Source organism: Metopolophium dirhodum, chromosome 1 (genome assembly GCF_019925205.1).
Source record: "Metopolophium dirhodum isolate CAU chromosome 1, ASM1992520v1, whole genome shotgun sequence".
Taxonomy (NCBI): Eukaryota; Metazoa; Arthropoda; class Insecta; order Hemiptera; family Aphididae; genus Metopolophium; species Metopolophium dirhodum.
Window position 1 is genome coordinate 117,201,147 of NC_083560.1, and position 17,716 is coordinate 117,218,862.

Genomic DNA, 17,716 nt, shown 5'->3' on the forward strand with positions numbered 1-17,716 from the left:
GCTCTTTGGCTTGGTCTCAGTGAGCCGCATCCGTCGAGCTATCGCGCGCAGACGTGCGTGCAGTGGGTGGACCGCAACTGCCTCTGCGGCGCTGAGACGGGGAGGTGCCGTACTCAGCCCTGGAGGGTCCGAAGTTGGCGTTCGGTGGTCCGATCGCAGCAGAAGAGTGCCGGCTAAAGATGATGTCCTGGTGCGTTGCCGAATGACGCACGAAACACACACTCCGACGATGAACGAAAAACGCGTAACACAGTAGCGAGGTACGCTGAGGGAAAAACGGGATTGCTCCGCGAAAACGCCACCAATTTACGCGCGGTTTGGACGGGTCGACAGCAAAGGATTTGCCGCGTCGATTAAGACCTAACTCGCAAAAACCTGAGCACTTTAACAACGGAAAAAACGACGATACACCGGGAGCGACGCACAGACACGTCGTGTCACGACCACAGCCACCGCTGAACTAACTTTTTTTTTTTGTGTTTGAATCATGGCGCTACAAGGAGGTACTTCACCCGTGAGGGCCGTCCTTCTCCCCGTATCCGTATCATTAATTAAACAAATAATAATTATAAATTATCCAATAATCATAAAAACAATTTTTATGAGCGTTGCTCTACAGAAAAAGAGAGGACTCTACTACTCTAAATTCCGCCTTCGGCGCACACTTTACTTTCTTAACTAGTTATAACAGCTGTCGCACTCTTTCTTCCTGCTCCCTTGTGGACTGCACGAGGTTGACGTACCTGCTGACTGCTTCCCAGATGCTCCTTTTCTTCAGCATGCTGTAAACAATGTTGTCTGGGGACAAATCTTCTTCCAGCTACACCTCCAGCGCTCGACAGGTTCCTGGCAATCAGCACATGTTGCCGCATCCAATTTTCCGATCCTGTAGAGGTATTCTCCAAAACATCCGTGGTTGGACAGAAGCTGGGTAAGGTGGAAGTCCACGGATCCATGCTTCCTGCTCCTCCATGCGTTGATGTCTTGGATCAACCTCCTTGTCCATCCTCCGTTGCTTTCATTAGCCCACTCTACCTGCCATTTCCTCATAGTTTCGGCGCGGATCTCCGATGTCATCCTTGCTGCGTCTGGCTCGTGCCGCCGTTTGTACCTCTCACACCTCTCCCAGGATAAAAGGTGAGCCGGTATCAACCCGGCAATCACCATCACCGCTGCAGTTGATACTGTTCTGTATGCCATTATGGTCCGTATAGCGATGGCTCTTTGGGGTCTATCTAACGTTGCGACGTTGCAATTAAACGCCATCGTTGCCCCCTATATTGGCGCTGCGTACAACAACCTGTTTGTCACTACCGTTGCCAGGAGTGCTCTCTTCTTCTGCCTCGGGCCTCCAATGTTTGGCATAAGTCTGGATAGGGCAGTTAACGTGGTCTGTGCTCTGGCCGCCGTCGCTGCCACGTGCGCCCTAAAGCCTAGTACTTTGTGGAGTTTGACTCCTAGATACCTTATACATTCTTTCACTTCAATATGGCTGCCTAGGATTGAAAAGTTCGGTTGGCTGTATGCCCTCTTCGTCGTCAGGACGACTGCCTCAGTCTTCCTCACCGATAGAGATAGACCAGCAACAATCATCCACTCGGCGACTTTATTCAGAGCCTGGTTTGTTACCGTCTCTAGTATCCATGTTGTGTGGCCAGTTGCTACAACAGCCACGTCGTCTTCGAAGGCCACCAGTCCCGTGGACGACATTCCGAATGCATTTCCTCCTGTGTCCACTTTTAGAAGCTTGTCATACATAATGTTACACAAGAGTGGCCCAAGCACGGATCCTTGTGGGACACCGCACGTTGTAGGTATTGAGTTCCCTCCGTGTACCACCGTCCGATCACTTAGGTAGCTCTCTATTATACTGACAAGATAGGTGGGCATTCCTTTATCCTTCATAGCTTTTACTATTCTCAGCCATCTCGCCGAATTAAAGGCGTTCGCCATGTCCAGCGCCACGACTGCACCTAACCTAACCTTTTTTTTTTTTTTTTAATGTGGTATCGAGAACCGGAGGAGGAACCGCGTTAGCATTACTTCTCCTCCGGTCCCCATCGTTTATTGGAAAATCAACATCTAATACAAACAATTAGAAGTGGTGGGCCAATCCCCCACTCGCCTCTATCACAAAATGGTAATGGTACATTAGATGGAGCCTCTAATCTCCTAATTTGCCTTCGGCTACAGATATATATTACTTAACTATGAACACTAATTTTCATCATCATCAGTGAGTCCGTGCCTCCAGTCCACAGCCTGGCGTGCTCGATCCTCCTCCTCGGCTATCTTTTGACGGCTCCTGCCTGACTTGACGTCCGTTTCCTCTACTAGACCCTCCCTACTCTTGCTCTTGCTCTAGATGCTCTAGATGATCCACCTGGTCGCTCCCTGTCTCTTTCGTCGGCCTTTTTCTTTGTTATTACCGCTCTGGAGAAATCTTTGACGGCCTGCCAGTTGGCGGGGGAGGTCAGCATAGCGGGCACGAGGCTGGCTACTGTTACTGTGCACCCGATCGCACGTTCCAGCTGAATTCTCTCGTAGTCCCATGCCGGACATTCGACCAGCGTGTGTTCCGCGCTGTCGCAGCACGAATTTCAGTGGTGGCAAGCATCAGACTCTTCCTTAACGATTTTGTGGAGGTAGACTCCAAAGCAACCATGTCCAGAAGGGATTTGCGTTGAATGGTAGTCTAGGTCCCCTTGTTTGCCGAGGCACCACTTTTCAACGTTCGGGATTAGCCGCTGGCTCCAATCGCCGGATTGCGACTCAGCGATGCGTGCTTTCCACTTCACCATTGTGGTGTTACGGGAAGAGTGCTCGCTGCGTACACCAGACCTCTTATCGCTGAACGAGGCACTGCGTTCCTCGGCCAGTAAGTTGGCAGGCGGTGAGCCGGCAGGATGTTAGTGGCTGTTTCCGACACTGTGCGGTAGCCGCAGATGTTTCGGTGTAGCGCCTTCCGCTGCACGCCGTTAACTAGTGCCTTGTTTCTTGGGACCAGGGACATTGTCTCCGCCCAGGATGGTGCACCGTAAAGGAGTATCGCCATTGTGACTGATGAGAGGAGTTTCCTTCTAGACTATTTTGGGCCTCCGATGTTAGGCATAAGTCTCCCTAGGGCATTCGCCATCTTTTCCGCCTTGGATGAAGCTTCGACAATGTGGTCCTTGAAGAGTAGGCCACGCTCCACTATCATCCCCAAGTACTTCATGTTGCCCTTAGGCTGGATGGTTTGCCCGTCAAGTAGCAGCCTTGGGGTCTCGAACTTATATTTGTGTAACTAACCGCCTCGGTTTTATGCACTGCCAGTGACAGTGGAATGAGGCGGAGACGGGTAGATGGACAAGAAGGATGCTACCAGACGAGAAAAAATGGGCAACAAGGAAACATGGAGAGATAAATTTTCACCTAACGCAAATGCTCACCGGGCATGGCTGCTTCCGGGAGTATTTACACAGGTTCAAGCGAACGGTGGACGCCATGTGCGTGGACTGCTTTGCTCTGAGAGATGATGCTGATCACGCTATATTCCGTTGCGATCGATGGTAGAGGCAGAGACCGGAGCTAGAGGTCAAGATGGAAAAGACGTTGGAGCCAGAGGGATAGTGGACTTGATGCTGAAGAACCGAGACAACTGGAACGCGGTCGGAGAGTTTGTCAGTGGCATGTTTTCAAAGAGGGAAGAAGAGGAAATAGCACGTCAAAAGGCAGAAAGAAACATAATGTTATAGGCCGAAGGCCACAGCAAGAGAGATATAGCTCTCAAATTATTGTAAAACATAGCTACGTTGTAAATTAATATTATTTTTTTTAATAAACGATGTGGATGTAGAGGGAAGGATGACCTATAAGGTAAAGTTCCCCTCTACAGCGCCACGATAACAGCACAAAAAAAAAAAAGGTAAGGTTCCATAAACGTGATTGCATCAACGCCGCCTGCAGACCTCCTGGCGAAGGCGAGAGAGGTGGCGTTCGACCGAGGGCGGGCCCCCGTGGCACCCACGGCTGGCAACGATCCGAGAACCAACACCATGGAGGCATGGCAGGAGAGATGGTCGACGGAGGAATCAGGAAGCTGGACCAGGTGGCTGATCCCGGACGTTCGTCCCTGGTGCACCAGGAGCCACGGGCTGATGACGAACTTCCACCTGACGCAGTTCCTGTCGGGACACGGTTGTTTCGGCCAGTATCTGCACAGGATCCGCAAGTTGAACAACCCCAGGTGAGTGGACTATCTCGCACCAGTGGACGACGCGGAGCACGCGTTTTTCCTGTGCAACAGGTGGTGGCGTCGGAGAATGGAGCTGAAAGCTGCAATCAACGACCCATTCACTCCCGAGACCGTTGTGGGGAAGATTATGGAGTCAAGGAGTAACTGGACGGCGGTAAAGCGGTTCGTGAAGGAGGTGCTGACGAAGAGGGAAGCCGAGGAGAGAGAACGGACGCGTCAAGATTAAACCATATAGTTAAGTCTGGTTTGCTATGGGCCGAAGACCGTTCTTAGATGGTGTAGGGCCATCCACTTCTATGTATATAACAGAATGTAAATATCATTATACATTAATATTGTGAGATATATTTGTTCAATAAACAATATGGGGGAGCTGACAAAATGCCTTAGGGTGTCTCCGGCCCCCCACGATACCGTAAAAAAAAGGGTTAGGTTTAGTCCGGTACAGAGTTTCAAGCGCTTATTGTACGGTGTCTAATGTAGCGATAATGGTGGTTGCGGGCATCGTGCCTATCCATTTTCTGGCTGAGGAAAGGGCAGCAGTCGAGAGGGACCGAAAGACTGGCATCGCGACGGACGTCGCCAAACGGGAGGCGAGAAAAAGGACAATGGTCAATTGGAAACGTGAGTGGGACGAGTCAACCAACGGCCGGTGGACCCACAAACTGATCCCGAACGTTCAAGAATGGGTGAAAAACCAGCAAAGGCAAATAGGGTACCACATTACCCAGTTTCTAACTGGACATGGGTGCTTCAACGCATATCTTTTCCGATTTAAGAAGCGGAATGATGCAGTATGCATGTACTGTGACCATGTTCATGACGATGTGGAGCATACATTTTTCAAATGTGACCGGTGGTGGAGACTGAGAAGGGAAGTTGAAGTCGCTCTAGGCTGTGAAATTACGCCGGAGAAGATAGGAGCGGCCATGGTTGCTTCCAAGTCGAAGTGGGATGCGGTGGTCAATTTTGCAAATGCGGTACTGACGAAGAAGGAAGCGGACGAACGTGAGTTGCAAGCGGCTCAAGCAAATTAGCTCTACTAATTAAGTCAAATAAAATGTGGGTCGAAGAGCAAAGTTGTGGGGATAGAGCCCCACATTAATATGTTTATTAGGTTGTTATGTAAGAGTTAGTGTGAGGGAGATTGGCCCTCCACTTCTCATATAAGTTGTTGTTTTTTTTTTTTTGTCTAATAAACGATGGTCGGCAGGGGTAAGTAGTGTGTCGCGCAAGGGACTCAAAATTCCGATAGTTCCACCAACAACAGACACCGAGGGCGTGCTCTGCGCCGCCACCAAGGCTACGCAATACGCCTGCGAACTGGTTCAAGGTCTGGCAGACGAGTACCTGACGGAAGAACTCATCGGGCCGTGCCTGTCCAAGGTCGTCAAGGCACTCGACCAGGTATGCAAGGCACTGCGTCTCTTCTCCAAGGATCGACCACCTACACCTATCGTCCAGCAACACGCAAAGATAGACGTCTCCACCAGCACAGACTCCCCCGACCAAACGACGGAGCCCAAAACCGTAAAGACAAACCTGACAGCAAACAAGGGCAGGACCCGCCGACGCAGGCATCCCAGCAACAAATTGGACAATAGGACTCCCAACGCGAAACCAGCCCAGGTGAAGGAAGTTCCGCCAACTGATCCAGCCAAACAGCCAGGAAACCGCCCGGAGGCACCCGAAGAAGTCCCATTCACACTGGTCGAGAAGCCTACTAGGAAGCCGCCCGCCCCGAGACCGCAGCCGCCCAGGAAAATCTTCCAGAGACCAGCTGCCTTGCTCGTCAAAGTCTCCGAAGGCAAGACGTATGCCGACACCTTGCGGGCTGTCAGGGGCACGGTCATTGACTTCGAGGCTATGGGCACTCACGTGACGGCCATAAGGAAGACCTTCAAAGGCGATCTTCTCGTCGAGCTGACGAAAGGCGCCAAAGCCACCGCAGCCACCTCGCCATCCGCGACAAGCTCGTCGAAAGCATGGCAGGATAAGTGGTCACCAGGCTCCGGCACGCCGCCGAAGTCGAGATAACGGACCTCGCCGAGGTCACTACCAAGGAGGAAGTCCTGGGCGCCATTCGCAAGGCCTTACGCGACGACGAACTCGCACACGAAGAAAAGTCTGCAGGGCCCGAGATTGATGTGCGTACCCTCCAGCAAAGAGCTCTGATCGAAGTTCGAGAACTCGACCAGTGGACCAGCTCCAGCGAAGTGCTCGACGCGGTGTGCAGAACTACCGGTGTTGGCCAGGAGGCAGTGAAGGTGATAAGCCTAAGGAAGAGATTTGGAGATTCACAGCTGGCGCTGGTATCTCTGCCGTTGGGTGACTCGCGGGCATTGGTCAGCTCAAGCCGACAGCGGGTTGGCATGGTCAGCTGTAGAATAAAAATGGCCGAACCAAAAGTGAGGTGTTTCCTCTGCCTCACCTACGGGCATACGACGAAGACATGTGATGGCCCGGACAGAACGGAGTGCTGCCGGCGCTGTGGAGAGACCGGACACAAGGCGGCCAGTTGCAGTGCCACTGAACTCGTGGTAAGCGCTTTTGCCAGGGTGGTGCAAGAGTCCAAATCCACGCCTAGTGCGGGATCATATCGCTCGGGTGGAGCGACGGAGGACCAAAGCACCATCAGATGATCCGTGTCCTGCAGATTAACGTCGGTGTATGTAGAGCGTCGCAAGAACTCGCGCTTGCGACCGCTAACGCAAAAGAAGCAGATGTGCTTATAATCTGCGAGCAACACTGCGACCGCAGGGAGGACAGTGGATGGTTTTCCGACGCGAACGACAGAGCAGCCATCGCTGTTATGAGCAGTATCTCGGTCAATACCATCGGCCAGCCATCGCCGGGTTTCAGATGGTTGGAAATCAAAGGGTACAGACTGTACAGCTGCTACATCTCCCCGAACGTGCAATTCCCTGAATTCGAAGCCTTCCTATCCAGTTTGAATGTGAGCGTCAGGGGAGCCACAGGACCCGTAGTCATTGCCGGCGATTTCAATTCCAAGTCCCCAGAATGGGGCAGTCCAATGGAAGACCGGAGAGGACGGGCCTTGGCCGACCTACTGGCAGCTCTGGGGCTGGCCGTCTGCAACGAGGGAAACGCGCCAACTTTTGTGAGGGGCGCTTCATCTTGATCTCACCCTTGTCAGCCAAGCGTCAGTGAGAAATGTAACTGGCTGGACGATTCTCGATGAAGAAGCCCTCAGTCTCCACAAATATTTATTTTTCAACATCAACGCTCTCCGAAGCCAACAGAAACCGAAGATCCAAAAAGGCTGGGCTTACAGGAAGTTGGACTACGTTAAGCTTGACGAGAAGCTCCGACTAGGACCACCACTGATTTCGGATGACGCTGAAAGTGCATGCAACCAAGTGATATCCTGGCTCACGGAAGCACGCGACGTGTGCATGCCCCGCGCCAGCGGTGGCACTAAGAGACGACCAGTTTTTTGGTGGAGCGCTGAGATAGCCGAGCAACGGAGGTCATTTCTCAAGGCGAGACGGGCATACACTAGGAAGAGGAAAAGGGCAGATGAGGCAGGCAGTGCTACAGAAAGAGACCATTTTAAGCAGCAGAGGAAGATCCTGGCCACCAAAATCGCAGAGTCGAAAGACAAACACTGGAGCGATCTGTGCACTCAAGTAGACGGGGATCCATGGGGAAGCCATACAAAGTCGTAATGAAGAAGTTAGTGCGCAGGAAGCCCATTCCCGGACTTGAAATTCCTGGCCGATTAGACGGTATCGTAGGCACCCTCTTCCCGCGCAGACCGATTACCGAGAGAACAATAAGCACGATTGGTGCTGATGAGTTGGAAAGAACAAAGTCCACGGTAAATGAACTGCTAGCAGCAGCCCGCGGGTTACCAAACGTCAAGGCTCCGGGGCCGGACGGTATACCCAACGAGGTACTGAAGATGGCAGTCAAGACGCATCCGGGGTTCTTTGCAACAATTTTCAGCAGCTGCATCGAGCAAGCATGTTTCCCGGCGGATTGGAAATTAGCGCGGCTAGTGCTGCTACACAAACCGGGCAGACCACTCGATAGCCCGTCAGCGTACCGACCGTTGTGCATGTTGGACACAGTCAGCAAGCTGTTCGAGAAGCTGATAACTCTCAGGCTACGGGAGCACCTCGTGAAGTCGGAAACCCCTCAGAAAACCAATATGGTTTTAGGCGGGGAAGATCGACGGTCGATGCGCTTGCGAGGCTGCAGTCGATAATAAAGAACGCGAAAGGACGTACCAGCGCGTACAACAAGTATGTTGGCATGCTCACCCTGGACGTCAAAAATGCCTTTAACAGTGCCTCCTGGGAGTCTATTCTCGGGGCTCTAGTGAAGACAGCAACCCCGAAGTATCTTCAAGACATCCTAGGTCAGTATCTTACAAATCGGCGAATCATCTTCGACGGAACGGACGGCAAGTCCAACGTCATCGAGGTGTGCTGCGGCGTCCCGCAGGGCTTGGTATTAGGTCCAGATTTATGGAATCTTATGTACGATAACCTACTTAAAATTACTTTACCTGAAGACACCAAACTGTTAGCGTTTGCGGATGACGTCGCCATTGTGTGCACAGCCCAAGTGCCTTTTCTACTGGAAGAGAGACTGGGAACGGCGCTACAGGACGTCGTGGGACGGATGTCAGAAAACAATCTGGAACTAGCCCTCCAAAAAACTGAGGCAATTGTATTCACAAACACAAATACGAGGAATACAATGAACGTTGAGTTCCCGCCCCACTCTTTCCCTTCTAGTCGCTGTGTGAAATATCTAGGTGTCCACCTAGATCCAAGATTGAATTTCGCACAGCACGCGAGGGCAGCGGCGGAACGTGCAATGGAAGCGGTGAAGCACCTAACCCGGATCTTGCCCAACCTCAGAGGTGCCAAACAGAAGACCCGACGAGTATTGGCTACTGTGGTAACGTCGAGGCTGCTGTATGGAGCACCGATATGGTCGCAGTCGATTACTGCCGAAGCGATGCATAAAATGATGGTTGCATACAGAAGAACAATGCTGAGAGTCGCGTGCTGCTATCGCACCACCTCGTACGAAGTGGCAGCGATAGTGTCGAGTATGCCCCCCCTCGATCTATTAGCAATAGAAAGAAGGAGAAATTTTGAGGGGATGGACAAAAGAGCTGCCAGGGAACAACTCATGGTTGACTGGCAGGAGCAGTGGAATACGGCAGGAAACGGCAGATGGACATATCGCCTAATCAGGGATGTCGCAGCCTGGTACCGAAGAAAACACGGAGAGGTTTCCTACCACCTTAGCCAGGTACTGACGGGCCATGGGTATTTTGGAAATTACCTATACAAGTACTGCAACCTGGAGTCGGACGCGTGCGCGCAATGTGGAGAAGCCCCCGACAGCCCAGAACATGCGGTCTTCAAGTGCGACGCTTGGTACCGCTGGAGACGCGAAGCGTGTGTTTACTTAGAGGTGACGGAACTCACGGCGGAAAACGTGATTGGAGTCATGCTCGAGTCCAGGGCATCCTGGGAGAGAGTAAGCCAGCTATTCACCAGAATCATGATGCGCAGAGAGGAAGAGGAGAGGAGAACCCAACAGAGAGCTGGTGCATGAAACGCGTACGGGAATCCAGACCGACTGGTCCAGGACACCGGGTCGTGAAGAGAAAACAAAAAAGAGGCTGACTGTCAACGGAAAGGCCTACACTATTAATTAGATAAGCTATTACTGTAGGCCAGCGCGGCCAATATAGGAGGAGTAGAGTCCTCCAAGACTATGTAATTAAATATTTAAAATTGATGTATGGTCATGAACAGGGGGGACTGTCCCCTGAACGTGATCAATGTAATGTATTGTTTTGTTATCAATAAATGATGGAGGCCAGGAGGAAGTAATACTAACGTAATTCCCTCCTGGTCTTCGATGAGAAAAAAAAAAAAGGTTTGGTTAAGTTAGTTCAGCGGTGGCTGTCGTGGCGATCAGACGTGTCCGTGCGTCGCTCCCGCTTGTTGATTAGTTTTCTCCGGAATCAGTGAACCGTTTTTTACGCGCTAGGTGTCGTTTGAAGCGTCTTATCGTTCTGCGTCCGCCCGTCCAAACTGCGTCGAAATCGGTTGCGATCCCAGCTAGAAACCCAGTGTTTCCTGCCCCCGGGCGATTGCTGGCTACTATGCTACGCACATTTCCGTAAGTTGATAAAAAGTGCGCGTTCGGGCCGGTGTCGGTGTTGAGTCGGCCTGATTAAAACACATCGCACCCTCCCGAAGGGTTCGGTGCATCGCGCACCCCCCTCGGACCCTAGGCTCCGTGAAATCAAGGGAGTCAAGATCCAGCGCCGCCGTGACCTTTGCGGCTGTAATGCCTGTGGCACGTTCGCGCGCAGTGGCCCAAAAGGCGCGTCTAGAGGAGACCAATTCGGGGACACCTTGTCCGACGAGGTCCGACAAATATCGGGTGAGTAATCGTCAGTTTTACCTCATCCCTATAGTATTACACGGCCGCCCAAAACCACCTGCGCGAAAACGGTTAAACCAAGAAACAGCTGATTAACAGCTGTTTCCGCGTAGGGAAGAACTGCCCCCGCGTGATAAGGCGACGGGGAACAACCAGTGCCGTGTGACGAACTGTCGGCGCAACTTGTCACCCGGCGGGAAATTCAAAATACCTCCACCACGGAGGTTAACGGATTTGGCGATAAATCCGCGAATAATCGCCGGAGGGAGACGGGGTAAACGTCAAAACCACTTGTAGGGGGCACCGCTTATTTTTCCTTCATCGGGAACATAAGCCCTCACCCCCCACCAAACAGTTTTTCACCCGTATCTCGGTGGGGTTTCACCGTAGAGCTTCGGGAGAAAAAATTTGCCCTCCCAAAACCCCCTGATCTACCAGGACGATTTCTCACAAGACCCCGAAGACCCGAACCCTCTACCTCCCCCAGGAGCGTTGTTAGGGGAAGTAAAAGGGACAGTGACCGATACCTTCGGATTTGGCCATTGCTCTGTCCTCTTGGGTGCATTAGGAGAAGTGGTAGCAGCAAAGGGGGCAAGGGTCACCGGACCCCCCCCCCCCCCCTGCCATGGACTATATAACTGGGTCCGATGACTATACTAATTTGGCTGCGGGGACACCCGGCACCATTGGCGACATTAAGGCGACGGCTGCGGTAGCCGTAGAAACTGAGAAGACTGAGCTCAATATATCGGCCATGCTGGCCGCGGAGACTAAGGAGCTGACCATGCTGATGGAGATCAGGAGTACACTCATCAAGGAGGAAGGGTGAAGGCTGAGGGCGTGAGGGAGGCAATCGCCAAGATCACCAATCTGCTGAACATCGTCCTTGCAGAGAGACCGAGTCTCAGAAAAGCAAGAAGGATGCTTGTCGATGCAGTGAAGGCGAACGACCCGCCACAATGTGAAGCCAACTTACTTACCGTGGTGACGGAGTCTCTTGCCCGGCAGGAAGCAGGTCTTGCGGCCCACTCGCAGTAGCTTGAGAAAATGGAAGAGATGCTTGCTTCCCAGTCGAAAACGGTTGTGCCGTTGAAGACGCGAGAACCACCGAACGGCAACCAGGAGGAGTGGACCGACGTTGTTAAAAGGTGGCCCAAGAACAAGGGAGCCGTCGACCAAAAGAAAGCGCCACCGCAGGCGCAGAAAACCGCTAGAACGAGGAACCCAGCAATCGTAATCCGGACGGACATTGATGCTTTTCCGGCGCTGGCGAAGAAGCTCCGTGGCGACCCTAGCATCGCTTCCGGGGAAAAAATAAGAGCCATGCGCAAGACGCGAAACGGCGACATGCTGCTAGAAGTAAACCAGGAGGAGACGACCATTGATGCACTCACGGAGGAGATATCCAAGCTGGTCGAAGGCGAAGGGGTGACTGTCAGCGCGCTCTCGCAGAAGAGCGTGGTGGAGCTGAGGGATGTCGACAGCTGGTCGGACAGGGATGAGGTCGCCCAGGCGCTGGCCAGGGTGACGGGTTTACCTAGGGAGGATGTTCAGATTATCGGTCTCCGCAGGGACTTCGGTGGCTCCCAGGTGGCGGTTGCGGTACTCCCGGCGGTAGCACCGCACAAACTTGTGGAGAAAGGCAGAGCGAGAATCGGACCGGTTAACTGCAGAGTCCGCCCCGGGCAGACCCGCACTCGCTGCTTTAGATGTCTAGCCATGGGACATGTCTCCAAGAGCTGCACGGGGCCGGACCGATCCACCTGTTGCCGTAGATGTGGAGCTCTGGGACACCAGGCGAAGGATTGTGGGGCAGAACGAGGAGTCGCGGCGTCGTTCAGCAAGGCCCTCAACCTGGAAGAGGCTACGGGCACCCAGCAAGATGACATGGAGGGAGTGATCAAGAAATCACATCGCTCGGCAGGAGCGACGGAGGCCCAATGCATACCAAAATGATTAGGGTTCTTCAGATAAATGTAGGGGTGTGCAGAATGGCGCAGGACCTGGCCCTGGCCACCACATCCAATATGGACATCGACGTGATTGTCATGAGCGAACCATATCGCTGTGGGCTCGAGGCGGACGGATGGTTCAGCGACACCGGACGAAAGGTGGCCATCGTCATATCCAACCCTAGGCTGCAAATACAAGCCTTCGGCCCAATAGACAGTGCGGGGTTCAGATGGGTAAAAGTGGAGGGCATTACGGTGTACACTTGTTATTGGTCCCCCAACACCGTTTTCACCCTATTCGTGGATTTCCTAGACAGGCTTGACCTAACCTAACCTAACCTAACCACAGAAGGCAAACTGGGAACTAAAAACCCAGTATGGAAGTCAACAACGAAAATATTGTTACCGCATCAGAGGTTCAGGAGCCCCAGATGCCGGCAGTCGAGAGTGAGCAAGCGGGCTCACGGCGGTCGTCATCCAACGACTGCAGGACTCCAGGGGTGGTCAGCCAGGCCCCTGGTAGCTCCAATGTTACTAGTGCTGACAAAAACACATCAAAACTGCACGGCAAGCTGCTGGAAGCGAGCAAGCAACCAATCCCACAGACAGCCTTGGCAAGTCTTAAGAATACAATCAAACTACAGTACAAAATAATCAATGGCATACTAGCAGCCACAGACCACCTGCACCTTTGCAAGGAAAAAAGCAAATCTCCAGCGATAGTGGATGAAAACCTAACCTAACCTAACCTAACCTAACCTAGAAGGAGGCAGGCAGAAATGGCGATGGAGACTGAGCTGAACCACCTCATCCCGACGATGCTGGCTTCAAAAGAGAACTGGGACATAGTGTCTGAAATGATCGTGGGAATCATGAGGAAAAAAGAAGCAGAGGAGAGCAGACGGCAGGCAACCGGAACCACCTAAAGAGGATGAAGAAGACCTGATTGACACCTCAGCTACTGCCAGACACAGCCACGCAGGACCAAGCACGAACGCGACTCGAGGGCGGCGGACTTCGGATCGGCCCGCCAAGAGGACGTGAAAAGCCCTGGTCAACAATACAAACGGAATTATAACCGATTAGCTTGTAAGATGGTAATCCGGGGGATTGTCCCGGCGAGCCATCGTATGTAATTTGTAATCAAATTGTGAGGGATCAAACAGGGAGATTGGCCCTGTGCGATCCCAAAAATCGTGTATGTTGAAAAATTTTAATCAATAAATGATGGCACATGGGGGTGAAATGACCACTTGGTTAGTACCACCCCATGTGTCGATACCATGTAAAAAAAGGTTAGGTTAGGTTAGGTTAGGTTGGGTTAGTTCAGCGGTGGCTGTCGTAGAGTACGGACGTCTCTCCGCGTCGCTCCCGAGCAATTTCAGTTTTTCTCGTGAAATACCTACCCGTTTTTTACGCAGTGTGTTTCAATCGACGCGTTACGTCGTCCCGCGTCGACCAATTCAAACAGCGCGCAAATCGGCCCAGTTTTCGCGGAGAAATCGCGTTTTTCCATCTACCGTGTGTTTTCGGCTACTGTACGACGCAGTCCCAGCCATTACGTTAAAAAGTGCGCGTTCGGGCCGGTGTCGATTTCGAGTCGGCCCGATTAAGAACCACCGCACCCTCCCGGAGGGCTCAGTGCATCGTGCGCCCCCCACGGACTGCCAGGGGCCGAGCAATCTAGCAGGCAAGGTTCCCGCGCCGCCGGCAATTTCGCTGCCGAAGCACCAGCGCTACGTCCGGTGGCTCGGCGAACGCGGCTCGAGTGGACCTATCCAGGGACCCCTCGTCCGACAAATTCCGACGCTCAGCGGGTGAGTAATTGCAACTTTACTACTCCCCCTATACAATAACACGGCCGCCCAAAGCCGCCGGGGGAAAACGGAATTTCCGAGTAACAGCTGTTTTCGCGTCAGGGAGTTTGTAGACACGCGGCCCACGTCGGGGAACAACTAACGGCGTGTGACCAAGTGTCGGTGGTCAACTGACGGCCTTATAGGTACTTTGGCGGCAAATTCAAATTTGCCTCCAAAAACAGTTTTTTGGCAATAACTCGGTAGGGATTCACTTTAGAGCCTCGGGAGAAAAATTTTGCCCTCCCGAAATCCCCTGTTCTACCAGGACGATCCCCAATAGGTTCCCGAAGACCGGAACCCCCTACCCCCCCAGGGGAGGAGTTAGGGGAAAAGGATAGGGACAGTGAGCTGGGATAGGGACAGTGAGGCAAACGGCAACCATAGCTAGTGCAGGCTCCGATACCTTCGGATTTGGTCCCTGCACTGCTTCACCGCCCGCTGCTGAATGGAGAAGTGGTAGAAGCAAAGGGGGCAAGGGTCGCCGGACCTCCCCCTTGCCATGGAAGACTCATCATCCGGCCCTACTACGGACGCAGCCAGGACGACGCTAGCCGACAAGCTCATAGCAAGTGGCAGCAACGCCCAGATGGTCCAGACTGAGAAGCTGTCGGTCATGTCGGAAAAACAGCTTCACGATACGCTAGAGAATATGGAAAAGGTGGAGGGAGAGTCGTTTGACAGAGTTGGTAGGAGACTTAACACCATGCTTGAGGCTATAAGGGTAGCCAAGAGTGTGGCGAAACCAGTACAAACGGTACTAGCAGATGCCGTGACTGCTTTCAACCAAGCAGCAAACGCTCGCAAGCTACGGCAGAAGGTGGCTGAAAGGCTGAAAGCGGTATCGAAGGATGCACCGACAATCGTGGCAGTAGAGGATACTTCAGATGCGGCTGCGCCGGTCTTAGCTGAGATCAGATCCATTAACTCGAAGTTGAACGATTACGGCGTGAAAATCGAGGCACTTACGGCATCGATAAAAGGAGATGGTAAGGAGGCATGGACGGAGGTCGCGAGGAAGAGAAGTGGGCCGAAACAAAAGACCGGGACGTCAGCAGGTGGCACCTTGACTACAGGCGATTCACCAGGAGAATCAACTAAACAAAGAGCGAGAGTACGCCCAGCAGCTATCATGATCGACGTTGACAATCAGGAGGAGTTTGGCTTTAGCCCAAAAAATTAAAAGCGGCATTAATGTAGGAGACAACATCACCAGTATGCGTAAGACCAAAAGCGGAGGCCTTTTGCTCGAAGTACGCGGTGATCAGTCTGTAGTAGACACTGTGAGGTCTGAGGTAGCTAGGGTGTCTTTTGACGCCGCCCACGTCAGGCTGCTACAACAAAGACCCCTTGTCGAGATTCGGGACATAGACTCTTGGTCCTGCAAAGAGGACATCTCCGGCACCATCTCTCGTGACGCAGGTATCCCAGAGGATTCCGTCAATGTCGTTAGTCTCAGGTCTACATATGGTGGCTCGCAAACAGCTCTGGTGCTTTTGCCTATGGGCCCCGCCAACGGCATCATAACCAGGGGGAGGATTAAGATCAGCGTGGTTAGCTGCCGTGTCCGCCTAGCTGAAAAGAGGAGGGCAAGGTGTTTCAACTGTTGCGTATACGATCACAAGGCCAAGGACTGCAAGGGGATAGACCGCAGGAAGTGCTGCAGACGATGTGGCGTAAGTGGCCACTTCGCTAAAGCTTGCGAGGCTGCGCCAACATCTGCAGCTGAGTTCAGGAAAAAACTCGAGAGTGAAGCACTCGGTTACAAGGAGACACAAACCGCAGTTAAACAAGATGCCTAGATTCATTCAGGCCAACCTCAATAGGGCTAAGGCTGCTCAAGCACTCATCATGCAAACAATATACGAAAAGAAGGCGGATGTTGCCATAATCAGCGAGCCAAATAGGATTCCTGATAACGGTTCCTGGTTTTCCAGTAGCGACATGTCATGCGCTATCTACATTGACCCAGACACACGGGTCATAAACAACGGCCAAGGCCACGGATTTGTGTGGGTCGACATCCCTGACCTCCGGGTATATAGTTGCTACTATTCACCTAGTCGAAGACACTCGGCAGAGTCGTACATAATGTATCTGAGCCGCGTCAGTGACAGCGTGCGCCAAGGCCCCAAGGAGGTAATACTTGCTGGTGACTTTAATGCGCATTCCCCCTCCTGGGGTTCCCCAAGCACCTGCGCAAAGGGCGAGGCCCTAACTGACATGGTGAGCTCTCTAGGGTTGTATGTCAGGAACCAGGGTGACGCCCCCACCTTCGAACGGGGGTGGCAGTTGCTCTCACATTGATGTGACTTTTGCGTCGCAAGCTGTACTAAGGAACATGCACGTGTGGGAAGTCCTAGATACTGATATCGGTAGCGACCACAACTGTATCTTCTTCACCGTACAAGGCAAAGCCAATCATCAGGCTTCCGCTCTCAGTGGATGGTCGTGGAGACGGATGGATGCGAGTAAACTGGAAGCTTTTGCCAAAGCTTACCACGTCCCTTCTGAAGGGATTGTGTTCGACGACCAGGGTCTACAAAATTTTCTTCAGCAAGCATGCGACAGCTGCATGCCTAGGAGGAAAAACGGCCAAACCAACCGCAAACCGGTGCATTGGTGGTCCTCTGAAATTGCGTCTCTCAGAAAACTGAGCCTGCAAGCAAGGCGTAAGTACCAAAAAATACGCAAGCGCCTCGGTCCTGAGCTGTGTGTCGTGGAACATCGAGCTGCTAGGGAGGCGTCTAAAGCTCTTAGACTAGAGATACGCCGTAGCCAGGAAAAGTGCTGGAGGCTCCTGTGCAAGGAAGTGGACAATGATCCGTGGGGACTCCCGTACAGGATTGTCACAAAAAAACTGATTGGGAGAAGATCCATCCCTGGTTTGACGTTGCCGGGAAGGCTGGACGCAATAGTCAATTGGCTCTTCCCTCGTTGCCCACCACCCCAGTATACCCAAGTTGACAGTCAAGTGACCGTAGCGGACACGTTTGCCGTTGAAGACCTGAAACAGGCGGGTCTCAACCTACCTCGAGGCAAAGCACCGGGACCTGACGGCGTACCCGACGAGGTCCTGCGGGTGATCGTCAAGGTACGTCCTGAGCTGCTCCTCCCGACGTTAATTGCCTGTCTTAGGACCGGACAGTTCCTGGAGAGTTGGAAAACAGCCAAACTAGTCTTACTCCGGAAAGGCAACAAGCCTCTAGAAGAGCCTTCTTCGTACAGGC

At 52.7% G+C, this 17,716-nt stretch overlaps 1 protein-coding gene across 1 annotated transcript; it reads right to left on the bottom strand.

The window, feature by feature from the left end:
- Positions 1 to 2,333: 2,333 nt before the first annotated feature.
- On the bottom strand, positions 2,334 to 3,055 carry LOC132953204 (uncharacterized). Its single transcript, XM_061025730.1, has 2 exons — positions 2,799 to 3,055; positions 2,334 to 2,583 (listed from the first exon to the last, which is right to left on the bottom strand). Exons 1-2 carry the CDS (start codon positions 3,053 to 3,055, stop codon positions 2,334 to 2,336), a joined length of 507 nt encoding a protein of 168 aa, XP_060881713.1.
- Positions 3,056 to 17,716: the final 14,661 nt, after the last annotated feature.